The sequence below is a fragment of the Corvus kubaryi genome, unplaced genomic scaffold, assembly GCF_017639235.1.
Source record: "Corvus kubaryi isolate FWS band 111438036 unplaced genomic scaffold, C.kubaryi_AGA036_p1.0 37396, whole genome shotgun sequence".
Classification (NCBI taxonomy): Eukaryota; Metazoa; Chordata; class Aves; order Passeriformes; family Corvidae; genus Corvus; species Corvus kubaryi.
In genome coordinates this window covers 30,094,623-30,122,246 of record NW_024581135.1, presented here as the reverse complement: position 1 = coordinate 30,122,246, position 27,624 = coordinate 30,094,623, and the positions used below count along the sequence as shown (strand labels likewise).

At 43.7% G+C, this 27,624-nt stretch overlaps 1 protein-coding gene across 1 annotated transcript in view; it reads right to left on the bottom strand.

The window, feature by feature from the left end:
• Positions 1-343: 343 nt before the first annotated feature.
• The window catches only part of TMEFF2 (transmembrane protein with EGF like and two follistatin like domains 2), a 143,363-nt gene continuing 116,082 nt past the window's right edge, over positions 344-27,624 (bottom strand). The window contains exons 9-12 of the mRNA XM_042040593.1: positions 8,600-8,723; positions 6,921-7,079; positions 2,013-2,099; positions 344-1,610 (exon numbers count right to left, since the gene is read on the bottom strand). Coding sequence (XP_041896527.1) covers positions 1,514-1,610; positions 2,013-2,099; positions 6,921-7,079; positions 8,600-8,723 — 467 coding nt within the window. The 3' untranslated portion in view covers positions 344-1,513. The remainder of the gene's footprint in view (positions 1,611-2,012; positions 2,100-6,920; positions 7,080-8,599; positions 8,724-27,624) is intronic.

The following is a 27,624-nucleotide window of genomic DNA, read 5'->3' as shown; positions in this document are numbered from 1 at the left end:
AGTGGGTTTGAGCATGGAAACATCCCTGTGGTGTAGTCAGCCAGGATCACACCTGCTCGCAGCCTCTGCTGTGCACTCCTGCCCCACACCATCACTCTTCCCATCTGAAAACAAGGCTCCAAGATTGGAGAGCTGGGGCGAGGGCTGAGGAGCAGGGGGTGGCTGTACAGCCCCCTCTCCTTCTGCCTCGGCCCAGCCTAAGGCACCAGGAAGCAGAAGGTCCCTGCAAGGCCAGCACCAGAGAGCTGCCCTGTGCCAGAGAGCTGCCCTGTGCAATCATCTGCCCCTCTGCCTGTGCAAGCACCACACTCCCACTCCCATCAATCAGCACAGACCAGGTGTCTGGAAGCATCTCTTGCCAATCACCTTTTATTACCTTTAAAAAGCCAAGAAACCCAGAACAAGACAAAAACTGAGACCGTGTGAACATCATGCAATGGATTCACTTCAAAGCAGGCTGGAGTAGGGAGGGGGAAGACCAAAAGTCGTGTTAGAGTAGACGTATCGCTGCACCCGTGTCTGAAGGCCAGACTGGGTGGGCTGTCATTGGTGGGGTTGGTGGTGACTGTTGTGAGTGACCAGACGAATGCTGAAGTAGGAAATGGAAACACACTCATGAGACATCATCCCAGGTAAGCCCAGGTCTTACTCTGACATGGTGATGACAGTGAAAAATACTCCTAACTCTTGTCTTGGGTATGTTCTGCCTGGGCAAAGTCTCTTTGGAGAGAAGCAGCACAGGGACTGCTGCTACAAGGGCTCTTTAGCTCAGTTGTGCTACTCAGTGGGACTAGAGCTGGGGCACTCAATTAGTGGAGTGGATGTTATGCAGCAGCAGTGATGTTACCCCACTCTGCCCTTCAGTCTCGCTCTGCTGTCTTCAAAATTCATAGCACAAACTAGAGCAGAATTACCTTCTCAAAAGGGTGTGTTTTGGAGAGTTTCAGCTATCACGGAAATAACTCTGCATCTTGTCCATCATGTGGATGTGACAAAACACATGCCCTTATTTTCCTGAGGTATAGCCAACATTTGGGTTCATTACATTTAATGGAGTAGGGTCACCCATAAAGTTATTCATAAGGTATTTTCTGAGTGGTTTTCACCTTCTCTTAGAAAAAATAAATTATATCAGCATGTTCACGAGGTACAAATGGGACTGGCATTTCAGCTGTTATTATGTTATTAACTTTTTTAACCTAATAATTTTCAATCAAGAGTGAGAAGCAATTTTCACTCACTCCAGTGACCAGAGTTGGAGATTCTGCGAAGTGTTCTCGTAGGGTTCACCTTGACAGACACCTAATTCCATCCCAAATGGAAACATTACCCCCGACACTCTCATTGCGGTTACCGAGAATTTCCATTTCCCCTTCGGTTAGGATTTAATTTAGAAGGCAAAGACTTCCTAAACTACGGGAGAGTAAAGATAGATGGTATGGGAGAAGAAGGCTGATGAAATGTAGTTGACTCCGGATCTGAAATATTTTATCCCTCCTCAATGTAGGTTAAATTATTCTTCACCTTTCCCACATCCATAATTGTCGCTGATCTTGGACCAACTCAAAACCCTACTACTGAGTTCAGTAGACTCAAAATTGCCACTAGAACTGGAAAAAGAAAAAAAAAGAGATTTGTTAGTGTCCATATACAATATCCCAAGACTATACACAGCTATGAGATACAGCAAATTTAAGAAAGGCAATTTTTTTCTCATCACTGAGTATTTATTATATATAACAAATACATGAAAAAGAAAAAACTATATTGTGTGATATAAATAGTTTATTTACATTACAGAAAAACATCAAGACAATGTATACTATTTCAAATATATCCATACATAATCAAATATAGCTGTAGTACATGTTCTCATTGGTGTAGATTACCACAAATGCAAGGCAACATGTGTAGATCTTGTCTTAATCTTTTGTCTATAATACTGTATTTTGTAGTCCAAGCTCTCTGCAGTTAGTTTTGCCATTGTGGAAACATGCGCTCTTTAAATTAACCTTGTCGATGCTCTTGTTGTGTTGTCTGAACTGTAGTGCCCTGTGTTTTGCTTCTGTCTGTGGATTCTGTTGCTCCTGGGACATTTCCTGGAAAAGAGAGTTGTGAGAATACACGGCTCTTAGCAACACATCTGCTCAAGAGGTGGCGGGGGCAGCAGGGATGCGAGGGCGAGAGGTGCATCCTCCAGCCCTCGGCATGCTTCCTCCTCAATGAAATGGACTGTGCAAGCTAATGGCAATGGCATCACAAAAAAAGCCACAACCCCCCCAAAACATACTGTGAACAAAATTATGGCAAGGGAGACTTTCAGATTCCTGAACACTGGCCACTCTTGCTGCATCACAAGGGTCCCAACTGCACCACATTGCTCAGCTTTAAATAATGCGTTTATTTTGAGTGAGGCACAGGTGGAAGACCCAGGACGGTCTCATGCTCACCTGGTCAGCGTCCCAGGTCTGTGATGTGTTTACAAAGTGGCTGCAGGGGCTGCCTTTCCAAGGCCCTAAGTGTCTGCAGTCCCTCTTAGCCTCCATGGAAATGCTCCATGCTTCAGCCCATGAGCAAACAGCTACTTTACTTACAGGTGCCTGCACCATGCCATGGCTGCTTGGCTTGGTGTGGAAAGCAACTGTGCTGGAAAGCCCCAAATCTGAGATTTCTTTGGACAGCTGCAGAGGCTGTCCTCAGGACCTATGGTGCTCCTCAGTGAGAGCACATTTCAATCTTTCACCTGCAGCAACCTGTTGCTGCAGCAACACCAGCTGTGGGGATGCCACGTTTCCCCCTAATGGAAAGCTGATGGTGTGTTTCTGGTTCCCTCCCACGGAAAGGCACCCGCAGGCAGAAAGCACGGAGAAGTTTAATCCCGGGTGGAGGCCACAGGAAGTCCTAAGCAGCTGGAAGCCAAGGGTGGTTATGGTAGAAACTGGGCAGCTGCACAACAGAGACTGAAACACCCTCTTGGAGTGCCACAAGAACAGGCCCCAGAGTACTCCAGACCATGCTGATATGGAAAAACATTCCCTTTGTATGGGGCTGGCTTGTTCTTCTGTTACAGGAGGGCTTCCAGCAACACCGTGTGAAACCCTATGGGTTATGCACCTTCTCAGTGCAGTGGGAGCTTAAAGCACTTGCCTGAAGCTCTGTGTCAAATAACTAAGAGCACAACAGAGTGAAATAGATTTTTATTGACCCCTTAAAGTAAAAAAGGTCATTTTCCCCCCCGTTGAATGGAAGTGATGTTATAGTTTTGTGACGTCAACTGAAAGGCTAAACAAGAGCCTAAGAACTTAGGAAGCATTTAAAAAAATGCTGGAATACAATTATGTAAGTGTCTAGCAAAATATGGGTCAGACTGTCCTGACTTGCCTCACTTTTAAGCCACCAGGACCACCCCCTCATGAGAAGCTGTATGGCTGTGGGCTATATTTTGCCTCGTTCCTTCCTGGGAAGCAGTGAAGTAGGCTGCTATCATTACTCCAGGAAAAACCAGCCTGTGTCTCCTGTGCTCTTAGGGGTCACGGCAGAGCTTTCATTACAGAACTAAGGCAGACTTTAGCTAGTCTGTGATCTCATGACAAACTCATTATTCCCTGCGAGTTCCCTGAAAAGGCGCTCAAACTTTGGGAGTGAGTCAGGGAGCTGTTGTTAGCAAACACAGGGCTGATTCACTGCTGGCGTGCCATGTGCACCGAGCGCTTCCTGCCCGCTGTCCCCGCGCGGCCTCTCCTGCCCGGCCGGCCAGGGATGCACAGCGGGGCCCTGTGGGCTCTGCAGGACACGGCCAGGGACACCTCCACGAGCTGAGACAGCCCCACCAACGCCCGCGGCCACACAGCGCAGCCCAGCTTCCAGGGCTCCTGCCGAGCCTCCAGCATCAGGAGTTACAGCCCTGCTTTACCCCAGTGCTCAGCCCTGCGAAGCAGGATTAGGGAACCAGGGCACAGTGGGCACAACCAGACTGATTTTCTATGAAACACGGAGGAGCCAGGTGGCTGGGGGATGATCAGGATGGTCAGCAATCCCATGGTGGACACTAACTGCTCCAGCTGGAAGCAAGGAGATGAACAGGCACTTTCCTCAAACCAACACTGACAGTATCTATGCAGTTGCTTACTTCAAGGTCGAGAGAAATCAATTCAAGTGTAGAGATTACTCCAATTAAGATGATGAAAAAGCATCTTTGAACCAAAAATGCCCATGTTTCAACTGTACATTACCAATGTCTGGGAGCTTGGGAAGGCCCCAGGGCCCAGCACCAACACCTCGGCTGCTTACATGCAGTGCAATTGCATTTACAGGTGGGCCGTGTCTGAAGTGCAGCAGGGATTCTTAAGAGGGGCACTGGCATTTAACCAGCTTTCTAGACTTAATCATCTGCTAAATCGGAGTGATAGGTTTTCCTTGGTCCTCAACTCTCTAATCACAAGTCCTTTGTAGCGCACTGTGTGGGGGATGCATTCATTTCTGAACACAGCAGTTACATCGATGTAAACCAAGTACTGGAGCACAGGCTGCCCTCCCTCTCTCCCTCCACTGAAGCTTTGCTCAAAAGCTCGAGTTACTCACAATGTGATTCATAGCAGGTAAAACATGTTATGCATTCATTTTTAATCAAGTTATTTCTTCACATAAATAAGCTGCTGTGACTAAACATTAGGGAAGCACTAGAAATGCAAAGCTGTAAAGAAAACTGCTGAGAATCATTATAACACTAGGCCATATCTATATTATTTGCCATCCTCCTTCACTTTTATCACTGCTTCCTTTTTTGCCTTATCTCCAACCTAGAAGTCCTTGGGTAGACTGTGCCTCACTGTTTCACCTCCTGGCCTCTGGTTCTCTACTCCTCCACCCCAGAAGCTTATTCCCATTGCTGGCACTAGTGATGAGTAGTCAAGCAGCCGACTTCTTCCAGGAACTGAGTCAGTAAAACCTCAATCATCACGTCTGTTGGTTTCATTTTCAGCTGAGTCCATCCCCTGACTGCGTTGTTTGCGTGGCTAAAGAAATGGTAATGGTGGCAACAGAGCATTGGAGGGACAAGTGCCCAGGAGGCAGAGGAAGGGGCAAACCTCAGCTGTCAGCAGCCCATTTATTCAATTAAAGTGTCTGTGCAACAATGGCCCTAAAAGCAATGGAGGGTACCCCCACAGATTTGCACCACTTGTACAGGTAAGATTTTAAGAGCAACAATAGTAATGATAGCTGGAAGATTACAGTGGTAGTTTTGTGCAGCTCAAATGAACACAGTGCACCAAACTCACTTGATAAATTAATTAGGTGAAGTTGCACTGAAATGAGCAGCAAAGAATTTGGCCGCAGTGGCCTCTGAGTAAAGTTTCCCTTCTTTCTCCCAGGAACTTGGCAAGGTGTTTTCAGCACTTTCAAGAACTCAGGGTGTGGAGTTCAAACCAGTACAGTCAGGTTCTCCAAAGCAGACAACTTCATAAACTCAATTGCTTATGCATATGCTGCCACAACACTCCCTTGTCATGAGGATTTCTCTTAGGCCACTTAAGAGCACCCTTTTGCAAATGTATCTCAAATCATTATGCTGGGATGGAGGATGCTCTGCAGTAATTACATGCATTACAGAAAAAAGTCAAAAGATCATAAATTGACTTGGTTACTAAGTGTGGGGGAAAAGGTACTGTCTCTGTATGAAAACAGTGTGATGGGTAATTTGCATTACAGCACCAGATCACTCAGAGCTCCCTGTCTTCATTCTTCAGAATAAAGTACTTTGCTCACTGCATCAAGGTGACAAAACCAGTCACTTCACAAAACAATACCCATTTGTTCCATTATCAGCTACTTCACCACCTTCTTTCCTCATTACATGCTATATTTTTGGTCCTTTGAATTACCTCTGTGAATACCACCTCCTGTAATCTCCTGACTCATTCCGTAGTTGCCATTCAGGTGATGAACTCAGTTTGGCCAAAATAGGTTTTGTTTTGTGCCTTTAGGCCAGAGAAGGATTTATGAGGTTTTTTTTTCTGTCTTTTCCAGGAACAAATGCTCTACACTTCTTTTCCCGCCAAGTAGTGCAACATAGGGACTGAAATAAAGTAGATTTTATTTTATATGGAGGTATGATACCTGGCCTTTTTTTTTTTTATTTTAAAAAGAAAATAATTTGTAAAAGAGTGATTTATTGGTGCTGCTAGCTGACTTAATTTAACCTTGTGATTTCTAAGAGAAGCCCGTAGATGTTTGACATGGGGTAAGTTCATTTCAGAATTTACCCCAAGCTCTCCCAGAGACAGTAACACAGTCAAGTGGGGGAGTAGAGCAACACATGGAGGGGAAGGATTGCATTTACCCCTCTCATTCTGAACTACCCTGGGGCTGTCTTTTCCATTCACACAACCCTCCGCTCCTCACTAAAGAAAAAAACCCCAAGTACATCATATATGGAAGACCCTAAAACATGTGCAGTGTCTTTGAACATGCACTCAAGCCTAATGAAATCATTTAATCAGCAGGGTTGCAAACAGGCTTAAAAGTTTGTCTGCTTTGCCTGATTAGGACTAAGGGAATGGGCCCTTAAGGAAACCAGATGGAGATATGATTAGTTTTATTAAGTGTTGATCCAGCTGCTGTATTTATATTCCCCTTATTTATATGAACAATATTTGTCCAAGCATCTGAATACAAAATAGAGAACTTCGCTTGCTGTAGGCACTGTTGCTCCCTAAGTTTGATTAAGATGGAAGTAAAAATTCAGTCATAATAACGAAGGAGCACTGGCTGGCTGGACCAGATGATATCTTGTGTTTGTTGGTGAATTAAATAGCATTTGTTATCAGTAGTGTCACTGCAGAAATCGGTATAATCAGCGCACATTGCAGGAAAAACAAAAGTCTTTTCTCTTTCTACTGTAAAGTACCAGAGATACTGACCTTGTAATACAGAGGACTACAACACAGATGATAGCAATCTGGATAGTTCCAATCACAGCTGCTATTAAGACATACTGAAATCGTACTGGACCTGGAACCACATATAAAACGCTGTAGTCCTTTTTTTCACAGTGTTGTCCAGTATAGCCGGCATCACATCTGAAACAAAACATATTTTTTTCTCGTTATACCTGCTGCTTTCAAGGAATGCTGGGAAAATTGTATCTGGAAAAAAAAATTAGTGGCTGAAGCATAAGCTTATGTGTTTTTTTTTTTTTTGTCCAGAATGGACTCCCACAGAGAGAGTACCAGTGAGTGCTCAACCTCTCAGAGGGAAGACTTCTGGTCCTCAGTGTCACCAAGGTCTGTGAGAGTGAACAACACTGTGAGAGTGCCAGGAGGTGCCCAGGGGACCGAGACATAACTGGCTTCAAGTGGAACTAGTTGCACGTTGTGATGAGAACTCATTTAGTTCCTTGCACAACATACTTTAGACTTCTCCCTTTCTTTGGGGAGGTGGGGGAGGGTGAAAAGCCCTCGAGTTGTGGTTCCTTATGCAGATTACCCCTAAAGAGGTGATAAGCAATCATCCAGGCTCCATATGAAATGTGATTAGATGCTCCTGAAAGTGGATACATCATTTACATTTCATCTGGTTGCTATAAAAAACCCCTCTATTGATGCTGCAGCCATCCACCCCGATCCTGCTTGTTGCACTGCTCACCAGTTCCCATCCTGCAGCCTGACATCTCCACGCTGCTCTGTGATTTTGGGGCCAAGCAGTGTTTTTACAGTTTCAGCCCTTGTCCTGTTTCCCCTTAATTGGCCAAGCAAGATATGAAAATCCAGGTCAGTGGCAGCAGCAACTGTCAGGGACTGAGACAGACGGCCTGGGTTCCTCTCATGTGTGTTAGTGGAGCACTAATCCTGATAGGTTAAGCCTTGAGCTTCCTCCCTTTTCTTCTGCATTCCCACAGCTGCCAGCACCTTGAGGAAAGGACATTTTCCAGCTGAATGGAGCACCTAAAATGCAGCAGCTGCAAAGAGCAAAACGTGCCCTGGCTGTTTGTGTGAGCCCGGAGAAGCTGGCTTAAGGTTCTGCCCTGGGGAGAAAGTCTGTTCTCTATCTTTGAGCTCCCATTCCAGTGTCCCAGGAAATGGTGCTTCACGTGTAATAGTCCTTTTCCAGCCACCTGGCCACTGTGTGGACTTCAGAAGTAATATCTGCACCTGTGCAGGGAGGCATTCACTGTGGGAGCACTACAGTGCTTTCACTAGATCCCTCCTGTCTGCCCAAACCTCCTCCAAAATCACCCCCCGCTGAAGCAGCCACCTCTGCCCCAGCCAGCTGCCCCACGAGCATCACTCCTGCCACAGCAGGGACACATCCTCTCCCTCAGGCTGAGGAGGGTACCTAGCGTGGTCTGAGCGCTTTGTGAAGGGCTTTTAAAAACACATCTAAATAGAACTGGAGCTTACTGGATGGCTTTACAGTCAATTAACATTGTTCATAACTCAATACACTTTTGGGACTTCGTTGAATAATTTAAGTCTGATGGATTTTGTAGCACAAAGGGCCATGGCTGCCATTATTTTCCACAGCTGATCTAGACAAAATGTTTCTGTAAGTCAGTATTTCCCTGTGTGTAGCCTTCCCTTGCTGGTAGGAGAAGGGTTACCTGCAAGACGGTTCCAGCATGTTTGTGGAGTGCTCACACTTGCCATGCATGCAGAAGCCATTGTAATGCTCTGGACAAGGGATGTAGATCCCTCTTGCACTTTCTTCCAGTTTGTTTGCATTCTCTGTGAACACAGGTGAAGGGAACGTTAACCGGGCCACGTAAGATAAGGTGAAATGATGGGAAGAACTCAACATATGAAAGAAAGGAAAATCAGAAGAACAAGATGTGAAAGATGTTGTTCATGGGAAGCAAGAGTAAGGGTTTGCCCCTTCAAACAGGTTGGTTGATGTGAAGATTTGCAAGGTTTTATCTCATTCTTTTATAATTCCTGTCAAGTTGCAGCAAATGAGATACCAGAGAAAGTAACGTGACTATTCAAAAACTTATGACAGAATAGCACAGGCAAAATACCTGATTAATTCTGTTATACTTTATGGACTGTCTCCTCAAACTGAGACAAGGTTAGGAGAGAGACTCTAAACATTTGCATGTAATACACATTACAGTACTTTAGGTCATTCAACAGAACATATACAGAAAGATAATTTTATGGCTGAAGTAGAGCAGGAGTCCAGAGCTGAAGTTTAGCATCAGTGCTGTGTGCCCGTGCCCCAAAGCCCAGTGGCCTCCTCCACATCCCACAGCATCCAGCACTTTAAACTAGTTTGACTTTCTGCAGCAGTTAAAGAGTCACTGAGACTGCAAATCCCTTCATGCAGCCATGCAAATGGAGGCTTCATTTAGTTTTGAAACAGGTATGTGCTCAACTTCACAGGATGAAGCAGAGTGCCACCACCATGAACTCACATGAATTTTGTAGGCCACCAAGGTATTAATTAATCTGGGTAATTTTGGCAAATTCTTCCACTTAACCAATACTTATGATACCTCAAATGGTAACACTCCTTTTTCTGTGACAGTATCTTCTAGTCATGATTAATTAAAAACAGAAGAAAGAAATCTTGTGATGGATGTCTGAGGAAATGTAGTTTGCACACAAATAAGTTGAAGCATTTTTATCTTCCAAAGGAAGTCCCCCAGTGTTATAAAACAATTGCAATTTGTGTTCTGCCTCCAAGCCAGCCATGCCGGCAGCAGGCATGCTTAGGTATTATCCCACCTCTGGGAAAAGTGTGTGCAGCAGATCCAAGAGTCAGATTTTCATAATGAATTTCTTTTCTGTCGCTGCTGTCCAAGGAGAGTTGTAAGAGTCTCTAACCACTTGCACTAATACAGTTGGTTATATTGTCCTTATGTGGAAACAGGCGAGGACCAGCTCCCAGCAAATGAGAATGACAGGCAACCTCTACATCCCTGCTGACAGCATTAGCTTCTCTTTCATCCTTAGGATTTTCACTATGGATCCCTATTGCATCTTTTCAAATGCACATATGCTGAACACAAGCCCGTGTGCCTCCCCCTGTTCCCTGATTACATTGGGATACCTGGAGGCTGGGGGAGGCTCTTATGGACCATGCAGTGCAGAAGCATCAGGGGCAGGGAGAATTCCTGGGCTGGGGGCTGACAGCTGTCTCTGGGACAGCACAGACAGGATGTTCTGACAGGAGGCAGGTTAGAGGTATGGTATAACCTCCTTTGACAGCTCGCCCAGGAATTTGTGCTATCAGAAAATGTGGGAACACAAGGTCCATTTGGTCTGGCACTAAACATTTTTGGCTGCCTATCATCCTCTAAGTGAGACACTGGCTACCAACACATGAAATATATACACAGAGTTATCACCCCACCAGGACTCCATGCATGTTCCTTTATGCCCCTGGCAATCCTCCCAGACAGAATAAACGTGTGTGATGTGTCAGCTATCCGTGGACTTGCTCATGGTACACACACAGATCCCGATGTGCTCAGGATTTGTGGGACTCCATACCCATATAGTGACCACCTATGCACTGTGCCTGATGGATTCTGGGTGTGCTGGACCTCTGCTATGGCCCACATTCAAATCTATTTCTGTCCAGGAAACTGCAGCGAGAAATATGGGATCCTTATTAATACACATTTTTTTCTGTTGTGGAGAACATAATGCCATTTCCTTCAAATCCTCCATTACCAAAGGAAATTTGCTTCCTCTCTGAAGAACAGGTGACTGCTCTGTGTGCACACACCCATGTGTGTGTTTATCTCTGATTGCTCCTTCTCAGGTACTGAGGTATCTCTGCCATGTCTGTGCACCACCCCTCAGTGCAAGAATCCCTCCTCTCTCAGATCAGCCAGCAGTGTGGTTAAAACAGTACGAAATCATTTGTGTGTTTTTTTTTGTTTTTTTTTTAAAGGCACACTTCAAGATGGAGGAGAATTGTAACTTTCAGGACAGACTAATCTAGGACTTGAAAGGGGGACCAGGACCTATCTGGACGTGCAGATGCTCTCACTGTGTGTAGGCTGTAGGCCTAGCAATCATGTGGGTAGAAACCATGTTTTCTTTAACAAGGTCTCTAGCACACTTTAAAGTAAATCTAGGATCATGCAGAACTTGTAATTACACCTCTAAGCATAATGTTGTGATGGAAAATGCTTTACTGAATCTAAAATGAGACGGCCCAAGCTTTGCTAGCATTTGTAGGATAAACACTTCATAGGGTAAACACTTCATACAGGAACACTTGTCACCTGGCTCAGAAGAGCCCACAAAACTTAGACACAAATTATCTGTATCTGTATCTCATTTTGACTGATGACTCCTCTGAAAGAGTCAGGGATTTAATATAAAGGCAGAGAGAGGGAAAAGCTCATATTTAGTTTGATCTGCCGTTTTGGTTACTCAAAATATAGACCACAATAAAAACATCATTTCATTCAGACTGAGAAGTTCTCCCTCTCAGCACATTTTGAACGCACACAAAATATTTCCCCGCCTCAAACCAGGTTATTTTTCCCATTACAAAACCCATCTTTTCAGAGCCAATGTAGAGACCCAAACACCCAGGCATGCTTTGAAAAGTCCGTTCATGTTAAAACTGACTGCTCCCATTTCTGGAAGGACGTGAGCACCATTCAGCAATCCAGCTGTTGATGAGATACCAAGCCTTATGAACGCATCACAGGGTTTACATCACCATGAAACAAGAACTATAAATTGATTCTAAAAATAAAACCATGCTGAGGTTATAAAGCAAACAAGAACTGTACATATCTTAAAAAATTAAACCTGAATTAAATAAATTAAGACTTCCACCCTTATTATAACTTTGGATTATTTATAAGTTCAGTATTGGATGCAATTGCACTAATCAAACTGCAGTATCACTATACTAAGGAGCCCCTCTACCACACCCACCTCACACCTGCAGAGAGCAAAGCTAAATACAGAGTAACCCACTTTTTTCCAAGCACAGCAGATCTGTATGCATAAAGCAATGACAAAGACCAAATTCAAAGTTACTCAGGTTTCAGTAATGTTAAATTCAGTAGCTGCTCTTCACACACTAGACTTACTGCATTGTTATTGGCAACAGTGTGGGAAAGTTTTATTTGTGCCAGAAGGACAGACTTGTACCTCTTTGTGATGGACAGGATTTGAGGCAGAAGCCAGCTGTAAAGACTAGAGGTAAAAATTGGACTGACTGGGTCAGTCTCTCCTATCTCTGGACAAAAGAAATTCCTGCCATGTTTCTCAAAATGCTTGTCCTTTTCATTTCAAAAAAGAAATACACCCTCACCCTCCAGAACAATTGTATTCAGAAATCTTGAGGCGCTTTTGTGATCGAAAAAGTCACTTTGATGAAGCCAACATCTTTTGCATTTCTGCAGCATTTTTTGCATCTTTAGCCTAACATGACATTTCATATTGTTCGCATCTCTTGTTAGTGCCAGCACATGACATGATAGCCTATCAAATAAGACACACTAGTCAAAACACATTATTTTTAAGTGTGTGGAGGCCAGATGCTACTTTGTGTAGCCTGAAACAGTTTATCATCTCTCTTACTGGAAAAAATCTCCCAGCTGAACTCTTGTTCTCCAACCTCTCTGTGGATGGCAGGGAGATGCTGAGATGATGAGCTATTTCTCTGGGATAAACTGGATCCTAAAAAGATATCCAGTGTGACTGACCACCCACACAGTGATCTTGCATTTCTTGATGGATTGTCTTCTGAAATGTTCAATAAATTATTTAAAGCCATCTTGTCTAAATTAATATCTGTGCCTGTTCCTGTCTTTCATTAAGAAGGAGCAGAAGAATTATTTCAAATATATCTTGTATCATTCTGAATTTCATTTCTAGTTTGGCTACATGGCTTTCCTTCAGTCTTCGGAAGTTGAATGTACACCCTTCAGATCCTCAGGTACGTATATCAGTGAAAGCAGATATCTGGAACAGTCTGCCTGGTTGCAGGATGTGACTCTGCAAGTGATGAAAACAAAGCAGCCAGACTCTTCTCTGGGCAGCCCTCACTGGTCCCCAGCTCCCATCCGAGCTAATGTGGAGCTTCTGTTCCACAACCAAACATGTGCAGTAGTGCCGCTGACAAAGGAATAAATCCATTAGTGCCCTTGATGAGGATTATATGAAGTACTGTCTGGAGTGCCCAGAAAATTCTTTCCAGACATAAGGTCCTACAATCCACTTTAGAGGAATTAAAATAAAAATCTAGGCAAAAATAGGATTCTTGCATCCAAGAATTGACTGCCAGGCACTTAACAATTAGTTCTGCAGGGCTGATAATTCTGTCATTCTTCATGTGTGAATCGGTGAGACTTTCTAGGTGATTTCAAGCAAGCAAAGTAGAGAGCCACAGCCTGTAAATTCTGATATTAGCATTTTAGCTGATGTACAGCAGGTAATGTGGGAGCTTTGGAAATAATAACTATTAGGCTATGCCCATATGAGAAAATATTGGCTTGTGTACAGTGTTAACACCTAGTGTAAAGTCATCCCTAGACCAAGGGAAGTCCTGAAAATCCATATATACACATATATTTCATCAAATAAGGGATGAGACAGTGAATGATGTGCAGCAGAAGCTATTTTGACACCTATCTCATTGGAAAAAGTGGTTAAGGAGAATTGACTTACATAATAATTTAATCTTATAATACTGCTGAGGTCAGTCAAACTTGCAGACGGAAGCTCTTGCTGATATTGAAGTAGTGACTCCTCACACACCACATTATCAGAGGACATATGAAGGGAAAAAGGGTTTCTTGGATCAGATGTATGTCTTTAACCTTCTCAGCCCCTTTTGGAAGCATACCCCCCTCACTCCTTTCACCTCCCTGCTGGCTCTCCCAAAGAGATGCTACGGAGCATAGCATTAGAAACTTTCTTAAGAAAGCTCTTCTGCTCTGGGTGAAAGATGCTTCATGTGCAATTCTTGCTTGAAATCAAAACAAACATCTAGAGAGTATCCACCTGTGAAGCAAAGGCAGGGATGCCCTGCCTTTTGGGAAAGAGCTTCAGCTGATTGACAACAGGTGGGAATCTGAACCCTGTGCATAAGCCTAGGGATAGTTTATGTTACTCATCTTCAGTCTTCACAGAGTCAGCAACTGCTGCTCTTTTGATGTAAAACAGAACTTTCTCAGGCCACAAACATCTGCAGGAGTGGTTCAAAGGCCCAGGAGGAGGATGGTAATGGTGCTGTTCTCTCCAAAAGTGCAGAATTGCTTTAGCAGGTTTGCTGGTACTTTCCCCCCTCTTCAATAGCATCCAACAGTAAATGAGGTCCCACAGCAACTTAGGGATGAAGTCCTTAGGCAGGCTTCCTAATCACTTGTAATGAAGAACTGCCATGATAAATCCCAGTTCAGACCCAGCTCTGATGAGAGAAAAGAGATTCCTCCTGGGTCTTTGCTGACCAGCTCCAAGGCAGAGCATCCTTGGCAAACCTGCCCTGCTGCACGGCCACACTGTGCTGCTGCCAGCTGCTCAGGGCAGCCTGGGGAGCACCTTCACCCCGCACGTTCCCTCCCCTGAAACCTTGCTTTTACAATTATAGAGCGCCTCTTAACAACAAAGAAAATGTGTGCAAGCAGCTTGCCTGAAAATCACTGTTTGGGTGGGCGTTGAGTGAGAATTCCGAAGGAAGTGCTTGCTGCTGCTCAAGAGGGAGCTCACCAGCCCACTCTCCCTGAGAGCAAGTGGAAAATGAGACACCAAATGTCAGCTGAAAACGTCTGGCACCACTATGCTGCAGCCTGAGCCTAAATTCCTCCTGCAGCCACTCCAAGTACAAACTTGAAGCTAGTTTTTCTACATCAACTGCACAAAAAATACCCTTCCCATATTAGCTGCTTCACCAAGGGGAAAAAAAGAGATGGAACATGGTGAAATAAATTACATTCACTTCTTTTCTCAGGCACAAAATAGGCTTGCTGAACACAGTAATTTATTAATTTTAAATGTCCCTATGCAAATCAGTTCCCTGGAATAAGATAAAATCCACTTTCCTTTTTAAAAATAATCTAGGGCTTTTTATGTTTGAGATGATGGCAAGATGTCCTAGTGCACTTTGAAAAAAAATACTGTGCTCTGTCTTTGCAGCAATGCATCGTAATTATTCAGCCTGCTGCCATAATTAATAATAGAAACCAATGAATTAAGACACTAATAATCCCCAGATGTTCAAATGGAGAACAAAATACTTTCAGCTTGTCAGCATATATATGGGGGCTATGCTATATATGTTAAAGCTGTTGCTGAACTTTGGAAATCAAGAAGCACTTTTTTTTACAACATCTGTGAATATATCTTCCCTCTTTGAGAAAACTGATTGAAATCAAGCAACTTGTTAATCATTTTCCTGCATACATAACAAGACTGTCTACTCAAAACTAAACAAGACTGTTTTTCTTATTTTTTTCCCCTTGTTTTCACAGTATCTGTTGTCCCCTTGAATTCACACATGCCTTACCCTAGAGATTGTACAGGCTCCTCAAAGCAAGGCTCCTGCACACACAAGGAGGTGCTACCAAGTAGTTACTGCAACACAAGGTGCAATACAACCCAAAATTGCATAGTGATGCAAGTACATGGCAGCAACCATTGCTCGCACTTCTGAATGGGAACACCCAGCAATATAAGCTAAACTGAAAGGGGAAAAACCTCACAGGAGCTAATGTGTTGCTCCAAAGCAGCATTTTCTCCATGTCCAGGTGCTCACATTAGACTCAACTCCCCCCTGGGGTGATTGTTTCATTCAGGGAGGTAAGGCAGGCTGCAGCCTCCCCTTGTCCAGCCTCCTCTGCTTCCCTGCCACCACGTTTCATCCTCTCAGCCTGACTGAGGCCACCCCTAAAAGCAGAAGTCACTGCTCTTGGATGCTGCTCTCCACAGCTGATTCCAGGACATCAAGAGGAGGATGCTGCACTGAGCTCTCCCTCCAGCAGCTTCACAGAGCAGCTCACCCCACGTGCCAGCAGCACCTGCCACTTCCCAGGCCAGCAGACTGGCGAGGTCTCTGGCTCCTCGTGCTGTCTCTGTGTCAGCTGTCCCCAAGCCATCTCTCCATAGTTTTGTGGATGAAATAACACATAGCTCTTTAAGGCAGCCACTGCGGGGGCCGGTCTTGAGGGCTGCAGTCATTCCTAGGGTTGTGATTTAATGATGTGGGGCTGTACTGTGGATTTATCAAAGCCCTGGGTAAAGAGGCCCTTACAATTTGTGCTGCCTTCTTTTGTGTCAGGATTGAATAAATCTGTGCTAACTCCATTCTTAGAATAGATTAAATCCCTCTTTGTGCTAACTCAGCTACTCTTTGTTTTTGGCAAGCTGCTGACGTTCCCTTCACTCAGATTCTCCTGCCTAAGAGAGATGCCACCAGCCCTGTGGGAGCAGCATCCTCCCCCTTCAGAATCCAGCAGTGTAAAGAAATAAAGTCATAGTTTATCTCCTTGCATATGATCTCCTTAGGCAGCTCATGACAGAGCCCTTAGAGGATGAGTTAACCTTATTATTATTGTAATTCTGTGTTGAAAAAGAGTTGATGTCAGTTTAGAGATTTGTGAGGTTCCCTCCAATTAGGCTGCGTGCCTGAAGGCAGAGGGGCGAGTGCTGGATCCATCACACGCGCACTGTGCGAGCGGAGCGGGTGTCACCCTCTGTGAGAAATTCCTCCCAACAGCTGAGCCAAAGGCTTGTTTTCTCTCCCATCCACCTCTCCTCCAGCTACTCATTAGTGCTGGTGCTGGAGGGGGTAAAAAATGGACAGGAACAACCAGATCAGGGCTCCTCTATGTCCTCCCCTGTGAAAAAGTACGCTTGAGAATTTCAATTTACTGTTTAATACCAGATTAAATAGAGATGGAAATACCACCCCAGTATGTGGATGTTAGCAGCACAAGATGCTTCTTTATACAACCAAATGGTGTCTACTTCAGAGAAAGCAGGCATGGATCTGCAGAGGAGGCAGAGAGTGGCTAGGAGGGACGCTGCCAGAGGAACATATCTGTGTGCAGCACTATCTTTTGGGGCACAGGAGACAAACCACCATCCCTACACTGCACAGCCCCAGCAGCGCACACACATGATTCTCACTAACCAGCAGCTCTTCACAACCCTTCCCAGCCTAGCACAGCAGTGACACAGCAATATTAGTTAACTTAGTTAAGTGATGATAAAGGAACAAAACTCCCCAAACTTGACCAAGTGGCGTCCTGCTGTTTCTGCTTTGTGTGCTACTATGCAATTTCTATATCAAAGCAGCCTGGCTAGTGCAGCACTCCAGAGCAGCTTATTTATATGTAGATGTGGCTATATGACATTTCCAAATGCCATACATTTGCATATGAAGGTTCCACTTTTTTTTCCCCACTTCAAGTAAACAGAGTGCTTCGATTCCAAAGCAGTGCTTTCACTCACTTGGAGCTGACTGAGAACCATCCTCCTTAAGCAGCTTAAAAAACCCCTGAAACATCTAATTTTCACAATTCGGCAACCTTGGCTATCAGTAGTGTCTCTGGGTGGGTCTTGTGATTTATAGCTGTACCTTTGATACCAAACCAAGCTCGGAGAGCAGAACTGCAAGACCTTAAGATTTCATATGAAATGGCTACAGCTAATCTGCAATACCAATCAATATTTGCAAATAGGCTCCGGACATATGATGGAAGCTTGTGGTCATCCTAAAAAAGCCTGTGGGTCACATTCATTATAGCTATGAAGATGGTATTGATTTTTGTCACTGATGCTCCACTTGAAAACAAGAGCAGAAGCATGTTGCAGGAGCCGCTGAGGAGCTCCGAAACTGCAGACCTAACACAAAACCACAACCTTATGTAACACCAGGAAAGCCAAGTGGACATTATATATTCAGCTTTCTTGTCAAGGGAAGATAAGGCTGAAGCAGATGGTATGTGGGCAAAGTTTCAACCTGAATACATTGCCTTCTAAAAACCAACAGTGCTATGAAAACAGCCCAATTTTGTGGCATGAGGCTGATGAACACGTTACCTGCACATTAAAGAGCTGCCTGATGCCAGGCCTTGAGGTATGTGCTACAGAGGAGCTGGAAGAGTTTCCCGTTAGCAACGTGTGCATGGAAAAACACGGCTCTCAGCACTTCTCCTGTACCACCTTGCATGTGCAGTATGAATTATGCATAACACACATACAGCCCCATCCTCGTGCACATTGGAGCTGGGATGCACAGCCAGGGTGTGCGCTGAGGGAAGCAGCCCTTTGGCATCCATTACCAGGCAGTGTGGGAGGGCTGGTGGGCGGCAGCGTGGATAGTGGTCACCAGACATCAGCTCTCCTTCTCTCCCATAGCTCAGCCCTGCTCCCTGGCTGAGCTCCCTGCTCCCTCCACATCCCCTTGGGCTGGGAAACACCGAGGTGAGGGTGAGCCGCTCCTGTGAGCCCTGAGGCTCTGTCTGCTCTCAGAAGACCATGAGAGGCACTTCCTGACTGTGACATCAGGCACAACAACTCCCAGGAGTCACCCTCACTGTGTCTCAGCTTATGGAGTTTCATCCACCCTCCACTGCATTTCCAGAGCACCTCATCCTCCACTGCCACCTAGTAGATAGCATCAACTATGACAAATGGGATGAGGTGCCAGAAAGCTGATAAATACTTTTGATATGGCTCTAAAAATAGTGAAGGGATATTTGTATCCTTCTGACATTTTTGAAAAGTAGATGGATATGCATGACCTAAGTTTTAAGACGGGTGTCAGGAATATTGATGTGTGGAGGGAGCAGGATCGTTTGGCTGGCGTTGCCCCAGGGGACAGTCGCATGACTAATGATGTCTCCATCTCCCAGCTGAGGGTGTGCTTGGAAGGGGCTCAAGCAGAAAGATAGGAGCCGATCCAGAAATAAAACAGGATTCATCCTGCCTACCTAGGCCATGTCTTTTCCTCCATGGGGATGATGAAATGGGAGAAAGGGGGTGCAAGTGCTCTCAGAGCAGCCTTGCTGTGCCCTAAGTTATGCCCTTGCAATTCCTGCCAGGTTAACTCCTGTACTATGTATGATTGAGCCTGATGTGTTCCCGGGATCACAGCTGTAAATTTAATCTGGTATTTCTAGCCCCCCTCTGGAAATGTGGAAGTCAAATACAGTTTCTTCCTCTTCCCTCCAGTCTCCAGAACAATACAGACTCCAAAGCTCTCCAATTTGCACATCCAATCCCAGATATCCTGAGGTTTCCCCTTCTTTGGCACCTATGCAGGTGGGCTCCAGGAATTTAAGTACTGGTGCAACTAGCAGCGCTTCCAGATTTTAAGGACTACACTGATAGAAATCGCTTTTAAGCAATTAAACTGCAGATTAACAAAGCATGCTTCCAGTTTGAATGGAGATACACTTACAACCTGTATCCACCTGATCGTACCCAGAGAACAGGCACGTCTTACATAACACAGAGCTGCATTTTCCATCCATCCTTGCCCCTTCAGCTATGTGCGTAGCTTTTACCGGCAGAACGATCAGCCAGGCAATCAATGAAACAAAGCAGGAACTTCCTTTTGAGAAACTGCTGCACATAAAAGCACACCCTAATCCAATTACCAGGCTGCCCCCTAATTTCCAGTAGGAACTCCAGGTCTGAATGGATTGTTTTCCACAGAGAAGCAGTGTTTGAAAAGGTCTCTGACTTAATATTTATGTCTGCCAGCATGGCATTATGAGACTTTACTTTCTGGTTGCACACTTCAAACAAACAAAAAAATTACAACTGAAAGCAAGTATGAATGGCAAAATTGTCAGAGAGGTTTGAAGGAAGGCACGGCAATGAAAAGGTTACCCAAGGTACGTGACAGCGCGGACAAGTAGGTCAGGGATGTCATTTTGGCTACAAGGCGTTTCCTTCAGTCCTTTTGATAATCTGAGGGTTTTACAGTCATAGTTTTGCACTGATTTTATATTCAGTTTTGATTACTAAAAGCAGTCCTTCTTTTTCCTTTTTTTTGGGGCACATGTTGGCAAGATGCTGCCAAGCTGAAGTGTGACACCCATTTGGCTCCCTTCCCTCCTTTCTTTTTTTCCAAGGTAGCATCTGTGCTTGTAAAAACATGCTCCCTGAGAGGATTCATCCAGGAAACTAAAGAAAGAGCTGCAGAATTTGGGGGGAGTGTGTGTGAGAAAATAGGAGACTGAAATAAAAATACTTGACTCCTATATGTGGTATTTTTGTACACTTCCTGAATCACATGCCTGGCAAATCCCCTGTGAATATCCTGGATATTTTAGTTGCCAGAGCATGACCCTGAATGGCCTGTGACTACTCAGAGATATGTCTGCTGTTAGCTAAAAGCATGGTTTCAGCCATACTTTTCACTGTTTTGTTCAGGCTATTCAGAAAAGTTTTGTTATGCTCAGAAACATTTTATTGGCATGTTGCAAACTCGTGATCAGTCCTCCGTACAAATCAAATGCTACACTTGCTGAGGGATGAATCCTGCGTGGCTTGATGCTATTTTTACTCACCCCTCTGCCCTGAGTCCTGCATTGTAAAACTGTGATGGCAATGGGTTCACACAGCCTACAACCTTGCTTTTTGTATCAGTCCAGCTGTATTGTTAAAATCTTTTGTGGCTGCTCAGAGGGTTGGCTTTAAGCAGACTATATGTTTGAAATTCCTACCTGGAAAACAGGAGCATACCAAGCAGTGTGCTTCCTTTCCCATGCCTGGAGCTGGAGAGATATCCCTTACTATTCCCAATTTTAAGTGTAGGAGAAAATGGTAAAACAATATAAAATGCCACTGCAGCAAAACCTGCTACATTCCTTTACCTATTTTACCAAAGATACACTTTCCAATCTGTCATGAAACCCCGCGATGGAGAGACAGAGCCAATACCTTTCCGTGCTCTTGGGTTTGCATCAAAAGGGTTCAATGTCACCACACAATTTAAGCTTTTTGCCTATTACTCCAGTGCCAAAGGTCTATCTGGCAGTAGCTGACCTCTGAGCTGCAGAGAGGAGCCCACCCAAGGCTGCAGAACACACTTAGTGCCTCTCACAGCCTGAGGGGCTGCGAAAGACCCCTCCAGGGCACACTCACGCTGAAGACACCGCTGTGGAGCTGTCCCTCTCCTTGTCTGCTGACTGCAAACTCTTCCACAAGCACAGTGTCCTTGAGCTGACTTCCCCACGGACCCAGCCCAGACTCTGCCTGCTGAAATATGCCAACAGCAGACTGGGTCTGGTTGCCTATCTCCCACCAAACCCTTCCATGCAGACCCATGGCTCTCCCTGTGTGATGGGACAGAAAGCAAGCACAGAGCTCGCCCTGCAATTTCCTTCTATAAAGAGTGGAACAGCTTCTCTACGCCACAGAGGTCCTGGGAGTCATCACCAGTCACACAGCTCATTTTGAAGCACAGACAGAAGAGTCTATTAAGAACATCTTTTTTTTTTTTTTATAAATGAATACCTGCGTTTACTATTTTTATACACCTGTTATTATTGTCTTACAGCAGTGCCACAGAAGTGAGCTATAAAGATGGCATTTGTGAAAATAAAGGGTTTGGTATTTTAACTCTGCACTCACTTCTAGAGCGAATATTGAAAGCGGGAGAAGCTGCATGGAAAAGAAAGGGCAATTCTGGGAAATGGAAAATTTACTAAGAATAAAAATGGACAAAAAAGCCATACAGAGAAATCTCAAAGCCATTAAACTCAATGGCCATTCTCCCACTACTTTCAGCAAGGCTGGAATTTTACCTACTGCCTCTTTAAATCTTATTGACTCTTATAACAGTATTCTAAACCAAACAGCTGACATCCTGCTGCCCAGCCAAGGCCTTTTAAATCACTGAAATGCAGGATGGAAAAAAATCTGCAGTGCCAGATGTGTCTAAAAACAGTCACAGTTCTTGTTGAGGCAATCTGTAGAGGAAAATGTTTAGTATTTATCATGCCTGACAAAACACTAATAGTTTATCAGTTTTGATATTATAGACTAATAACAAGCTTTTCCATGGCTACTTCATTTGCAGAGCTACACTACTGTTACTTGATTTTAGAACAGTGCTTTTCATTTAATCCTTTTCCATCCTAGCTGGATGGAAGTACACTTCCATTATTAAATGAAATTGTAAGCTAAATACGCTAGGGAAGGGGTGTTTTTGATGTATACCTGACACAGCTTTAAACCACAGATAAAATAAGAGGAAGACTAAAACCACAGGGAGAGTTTTAATTTTTTTTTCCCCCTGAAAAATATTTTGCCATTATGTAATGCTGTCTAAAATGGCTAAGGCTTGTGATAACAGCAGTAGGCAAAGCAGTGCATTTTGATTCAGTGTTGATTATATTCTGACATGCACTGCCACGGGTACTCTAATAGCACATTTTGTTTACAGCCGTTGTATTTCCAAGAAGAGAGTTTCACAGCTCATGGGTACAAGGTAATATGACAGCCCAAGTGTGTAAGAAGTCACCTTTCTAGGCAGGTAAATGTTGCTTTTCAAACCTGAGTTATTAAGAGCACTTCTGCTTGCTCGGTGATACAGAGGTGCTCCTTAAACTGCCAAGGCTGGGTTTATCCTGAATGCAGAGCAATGTTTCTATGGACAGAAGTATGGGAGAAGGCAAAGCTTATATTCAAAATGCTGCATCTCATGCTAAAATTCATACTTTCTCTAAACCTTTTCCATTTTCCTTCAGAAACAAGTTTCTGTCACTCATGGTTTCATACACTAAATGTTAATATGAAAAGAATACTTGTGTTGCATTGCTTGAAAAATCAGTGCACAGTGTGGCTTTTAGCAGGTGTGTTCAATGGAAAAGGTAAATACTCCCTTTAGCAGGTGTATTCAATTTAGCAGGTGTATTCAATGGAAAGAAGTGGAACCATCAGCCAAGTGAAACACTTGAGGCAAAATATTTGTCTGTGTTTACTTTCTTTACTCAAATCTACTAAACCAGGCAAAATTTGCCCCTTGTCTCCATCTAACCTAATTCTGAAGGTCTATTAAAAATAAATACACAGTTCCTTCTTTTCCTCCCCAACCATATTTCCTTTAATTCCACCAGATGTGTTTATACTCCTGAATCCAGGTGAAAGCCTTTGTTATCTTAAGGCTCAGGTTACCACTGCACATGTCTAAGTGATCAAATTATCTCGTGTTTGTATTGCAATTTGACATGATGATACTCCTTCTACAAAAGAGGATGTTTCAGTCAGCTCTAAGTAGCAACTTTCCTCACGGTTACAACTTACTTATTACAACTGTCATATGCTTTCATCTCATGGTATTTTGATATCTAACATTTCATAAAGAATGCCAAAACATCCCATGAAACAAAATTCTGAGGAAATTCAGTTCTATGAATATTTCAAAATAAATTTTTTTTAACATTTCAGACTAGATCAAACACAAATATTTAAATGTTGATGTTTCCTGAAAATGGATAGTCTAGCATCTCATTATACTTTTAACTCTCAAATCCTTGGAAAGGTTCTGTAATTCCTAACAGCAAATTTACAGAAACTAGGCCTAAAACAGAGCTGCTGGGCATAAAAATACACTGTGGTACTCCTTAATATCTATCAACTAATTCAAATTAGTGTAGTGGATGGCAAACAGCTGCTGTGCACCATCTTGAACAGTATCCTTCAAGGATGACTCTTGAGATATCAAAGTGCCTGGAGCCCAAAGGAAGGATGGAACCAAGGGTGAGGAAAATTCCTCCCCAAATCCAGAAAACAGGATTAATTTTCCACCCTAGTCCTTGGGAAAGATTTATAGAGTCTTGTCTCAGTTCCCTTTTTTTTTTTTAATTTACTTTCTTTTCTTGTAGGGGAAGCAGGGGAGTTGAGAAAGGCAAGAAGATGCTATCAAGAGGGAAACGCCTTCAGGGTGTCAGAATGCCAAAGACAGTTGGTATCTACCATCCTCCTGGCACTGGATGAAGTGCTGGGGATTACAGACTGGTACCTAGAACAGCAGCACAGCTGATACAGTGTGAAACACAGGCACCACAGCAGAGTCCCCCAGGAGTCACATGTGCCACCACCCTGCGTCACCCTAAGTGTCAGATTGTTGGCCCTACAGAGGAACCTGGCTGCACAGTCCTTCTAGATCCCAAAGGGAGAAGGACTTAAGCTTCCCTGTGATTTCTGGTGTGCAGTAGGTCTGGGGCTGTCTGCAGTAAATTTAGGTACAGATCTGTGAAGCCACTTTGTGGCCTGCATTGTTAGATGGAGTTCATACTGAACTCTCCTCTTTAATGCTGATCTACCTCAAAGGAGGGGCCTGAAAAGTGGCAAAGACGCAGTATTAACTAGGTGCTACAATGTGATTTAGTCAGATATAAAAAGACTTTTTTGGATAACTGTAAACCCTTTCACAGTGGTGGGGGCTGCAGCCAGGAATTACGGTGCATATTCCATATATCCATGGCAGATGAACACTGGCTGTAGATCATGTTGCTTCATTCCCATAAACCTCTGAAAACAAAGGTTAGCAAAAACAAGTTTTGGGAGTTGCTTTAACTAGAGCATGACAACTAGCATGATTACAAACCATAAAAGTGATTTTCCAAGGGTCCCTACCCTTGCAATTAGAGGTCCTTTTTAAGCAGTAGGTATCCGGTTAAAGACAGCTTGAGAAATCAGGCACAATTCAGCTTGTGCTGAGTTTTGGGGATCACATTTTTATGTGTAAGCAGGAAGGTGTCTTTCTTTTCTGCCAGCTTTACCTGCTTTTGAGCTTACCCATTCCTCTGATCAAAACACAGATACAGAGCAGAGGACCAAAAGGATCAGCAAGTACTGAAAGGTTCAGGTTTGCTCGTGAAGATGGGTTCTTGTGCTCCAAATAACACCAAACTTATGTAAATGAAACGTTATGTGTTTATGGACTGGGACACAAATGGAAGAATCTGTAGAAATGCCTACATGAACTCAGGTCTGCTCATCTCTGTTGCACTTAGAATTTCTGTTTTTATCCATAACCTTTAAGAGAACAAAATGTTACAGAAGACTGCTAACATGACAGCAGAAGGGGAAAACCAACAAGTAAGGCACACAGTCTTGGGCAAGCAGAAGAAGTGTTTGGAGCAAGTTTCATAAATTTCTCACAGTTCTGATGGAAATCCCAGATGAAAAAATATACTTGGATTACAACTTCCACCCTCACCCCATATCTTAAGGAAGATTAACACCTGAATTCATTTCCAGGAGTTAAATGCTTCAGGGATGCTGACAACTGTAAAACAGCCTGGTCTGATTTTGTATCTTTTAGGCTGCCCATGCCAATGCTGGTGTTGCAAGTTGGAACTTGTTTTTCCCGTTTGTTTCCTACAGATCAAATTCTTAGCCTGGATTTACTGAACTTTCAGGCTACCAAGCTTTAATGCAAATCAAATGGCTTTCTTTATAATGTTCACTCGCAACAATACTGAATTTGTTTATTATGGGAAGAAAGCACAAACAAATTCTGCAACTTTTGATTCACATTCATTAGTGACTGAATTAAGGGCTAAGCTTTAGAGGCACAAATGGAAATGTTCTTCCTCCTTGAGCTACATCATTCTACGTAAAGAGATGTCTAGCAGTTCACCTGAGACCTAATTTAAGTTTTAATGCTAACAATTACAGGTTCCATGAACATGACACTGGGAAATCATAAGTAATGAAAAGGCACAATTTATCTCATTATAAAACCACAACCCCCCCAGAAATCCAAAATAACCAAGGCACATTTTACCAAGCTTAGTGCATGCAATTCGAAGTTAGAAGAGAACTCCCATAAAAAGTGAGGTATTCTCTTGAGGCTGGCAGATTAAATGAGCAATATTTCTCTCTCCCTCTTGCTTGTTTTTAAAATCTCCATAAGCCTGTTTTTATTTTGCATGCTCCTCAGGAAGAGACTGTTAGGAGTAAGTGCTGTTAAATCACATGGCACAGTGCTCTGGAGTGCTGCAGCTTCCTTCCTGGCAGGGGGCTTGTTTGTGAGGCTATTATGTGACCCCTACAACAGTGACTGTCTCCCATTCAAAAAAAAATTATGTCGATTTCAGCAAGATAGGGCCAAGCAGGATCTGAAGGTAAAATTCAGAGGGTTCTACAGAAGAAAAGCACTTGGGGTAGCCTGTGCTGCAGTGCCCATTGCAAGACAACTGCATTATTGCCCCAGTCTTTCCTATTTTAGAAATAAAGCATCCAGCCTTCCTCATGAAAAATGCTGGAGTGGGACTTTCCACACTCCACCTTTTACAGCCCTGGAGTTAAAAAGAAGCAGCTGCAAATTTTCATTTCAAAAACACCCAGGACAAGTGGAGTGTGTGAGGGCCAAGAGAGTCATTGGGACTGACTCTGTTGGCTACTCAGACTTGAGTTCAGAATTAGCTGGCAGTAAGATTTATTGACTTACCAGGTGGTATCTATCTCTGCCTTTTAGATTTTCTTCTGTATATCAAAAACACTGGAGGAGATGCAAGGCAGCAGAAGGGCTGGAGACCATCAGGCTACCAGAACACAGTAATCTATCTCTTGTGTTTGAGAGATAGAATTCTCAGAAGAATCTAGGCTCTTTTTTCTCCTGTGTTTTGCAGAGCTCATCTACCACCTTTTGAGGACCTTAAATATATTTTCATAAAACCTTGCAAACAAATGCAGATAGCAATTTGTAAATGCAAATACAATTCAAGCAACATTTAAAAGCTTCCCATTAAAAAAAAACTGTACTAATTGTACCATTCTTGTTCGTCCACAGGTCAGTGTGTGTGTGTCTGTGTGCGTGTGACCGCAGGTGGAGGCCGTAGCTAGAAAGCATTCATACTGCCACACAGCTGTCAAAATATTAAAATCTAGTTTTTTTCAATTTTAAAGTGGTTTGATGGAATAGCAGGAACGCTTTCTATATAATCTATTTGTTTAGTGTGACAAACTCTGACTCCAAGTCTGAGGAATCAAAAGCCAAGCAAATCTGCATATGCAAGGATGTAATTTCCCCCACATTCTTACAACGCGGCAGATGAGAAATAGTTTCTCTCTAGCCGTGATGGTTGCACAGTGTTCAGCTTTGTGTCTCACTTGCTAATTCCATTAAGAAGAAAGGAAAGCCTGGTTTACAAAGGCATAGCAAAAATGCACCATAGTTTATATCCCATAGCTAAGCTCTGGGGCTTTATTATTCTTCAGCAGTTCAGCAAATGGCTGACATAGTAGTAGACACAAAATTTAATTTAAATGGACAATGTCAAGTGGTTTAGACTCCAAACTGAACCTACTTTGAAAATATTATGATAGCGAGAAGGAATCTAGTCTGAAGTTCTCATATTTTAGTCCAGGGGGGAAAAGAAAATTAGAAAACAGTCACTATAGAAATTCAGCACTGCTGTTCTGATTCCTGGCCACTCTCCAGGCCTGTTACACACAACGAAGATGGCTGTGACTGAATTGCATTTATTTTGGAGTCCAAGACTCCTGGACTTTTGAGGGGACTCATTGAAGAGTCCGAGACTCTCCTTTATCTTTGTAATGTGCGATGGCTCTCATGGCCCTCATCCCACAGCCGTGTCCCAGCCAAGGGAAGATGATGTGTTGACACAGATGGATTTTGCCGTTTTTGGTGGAGCTCTGAGTTTGCTTGGGCAACACAGCC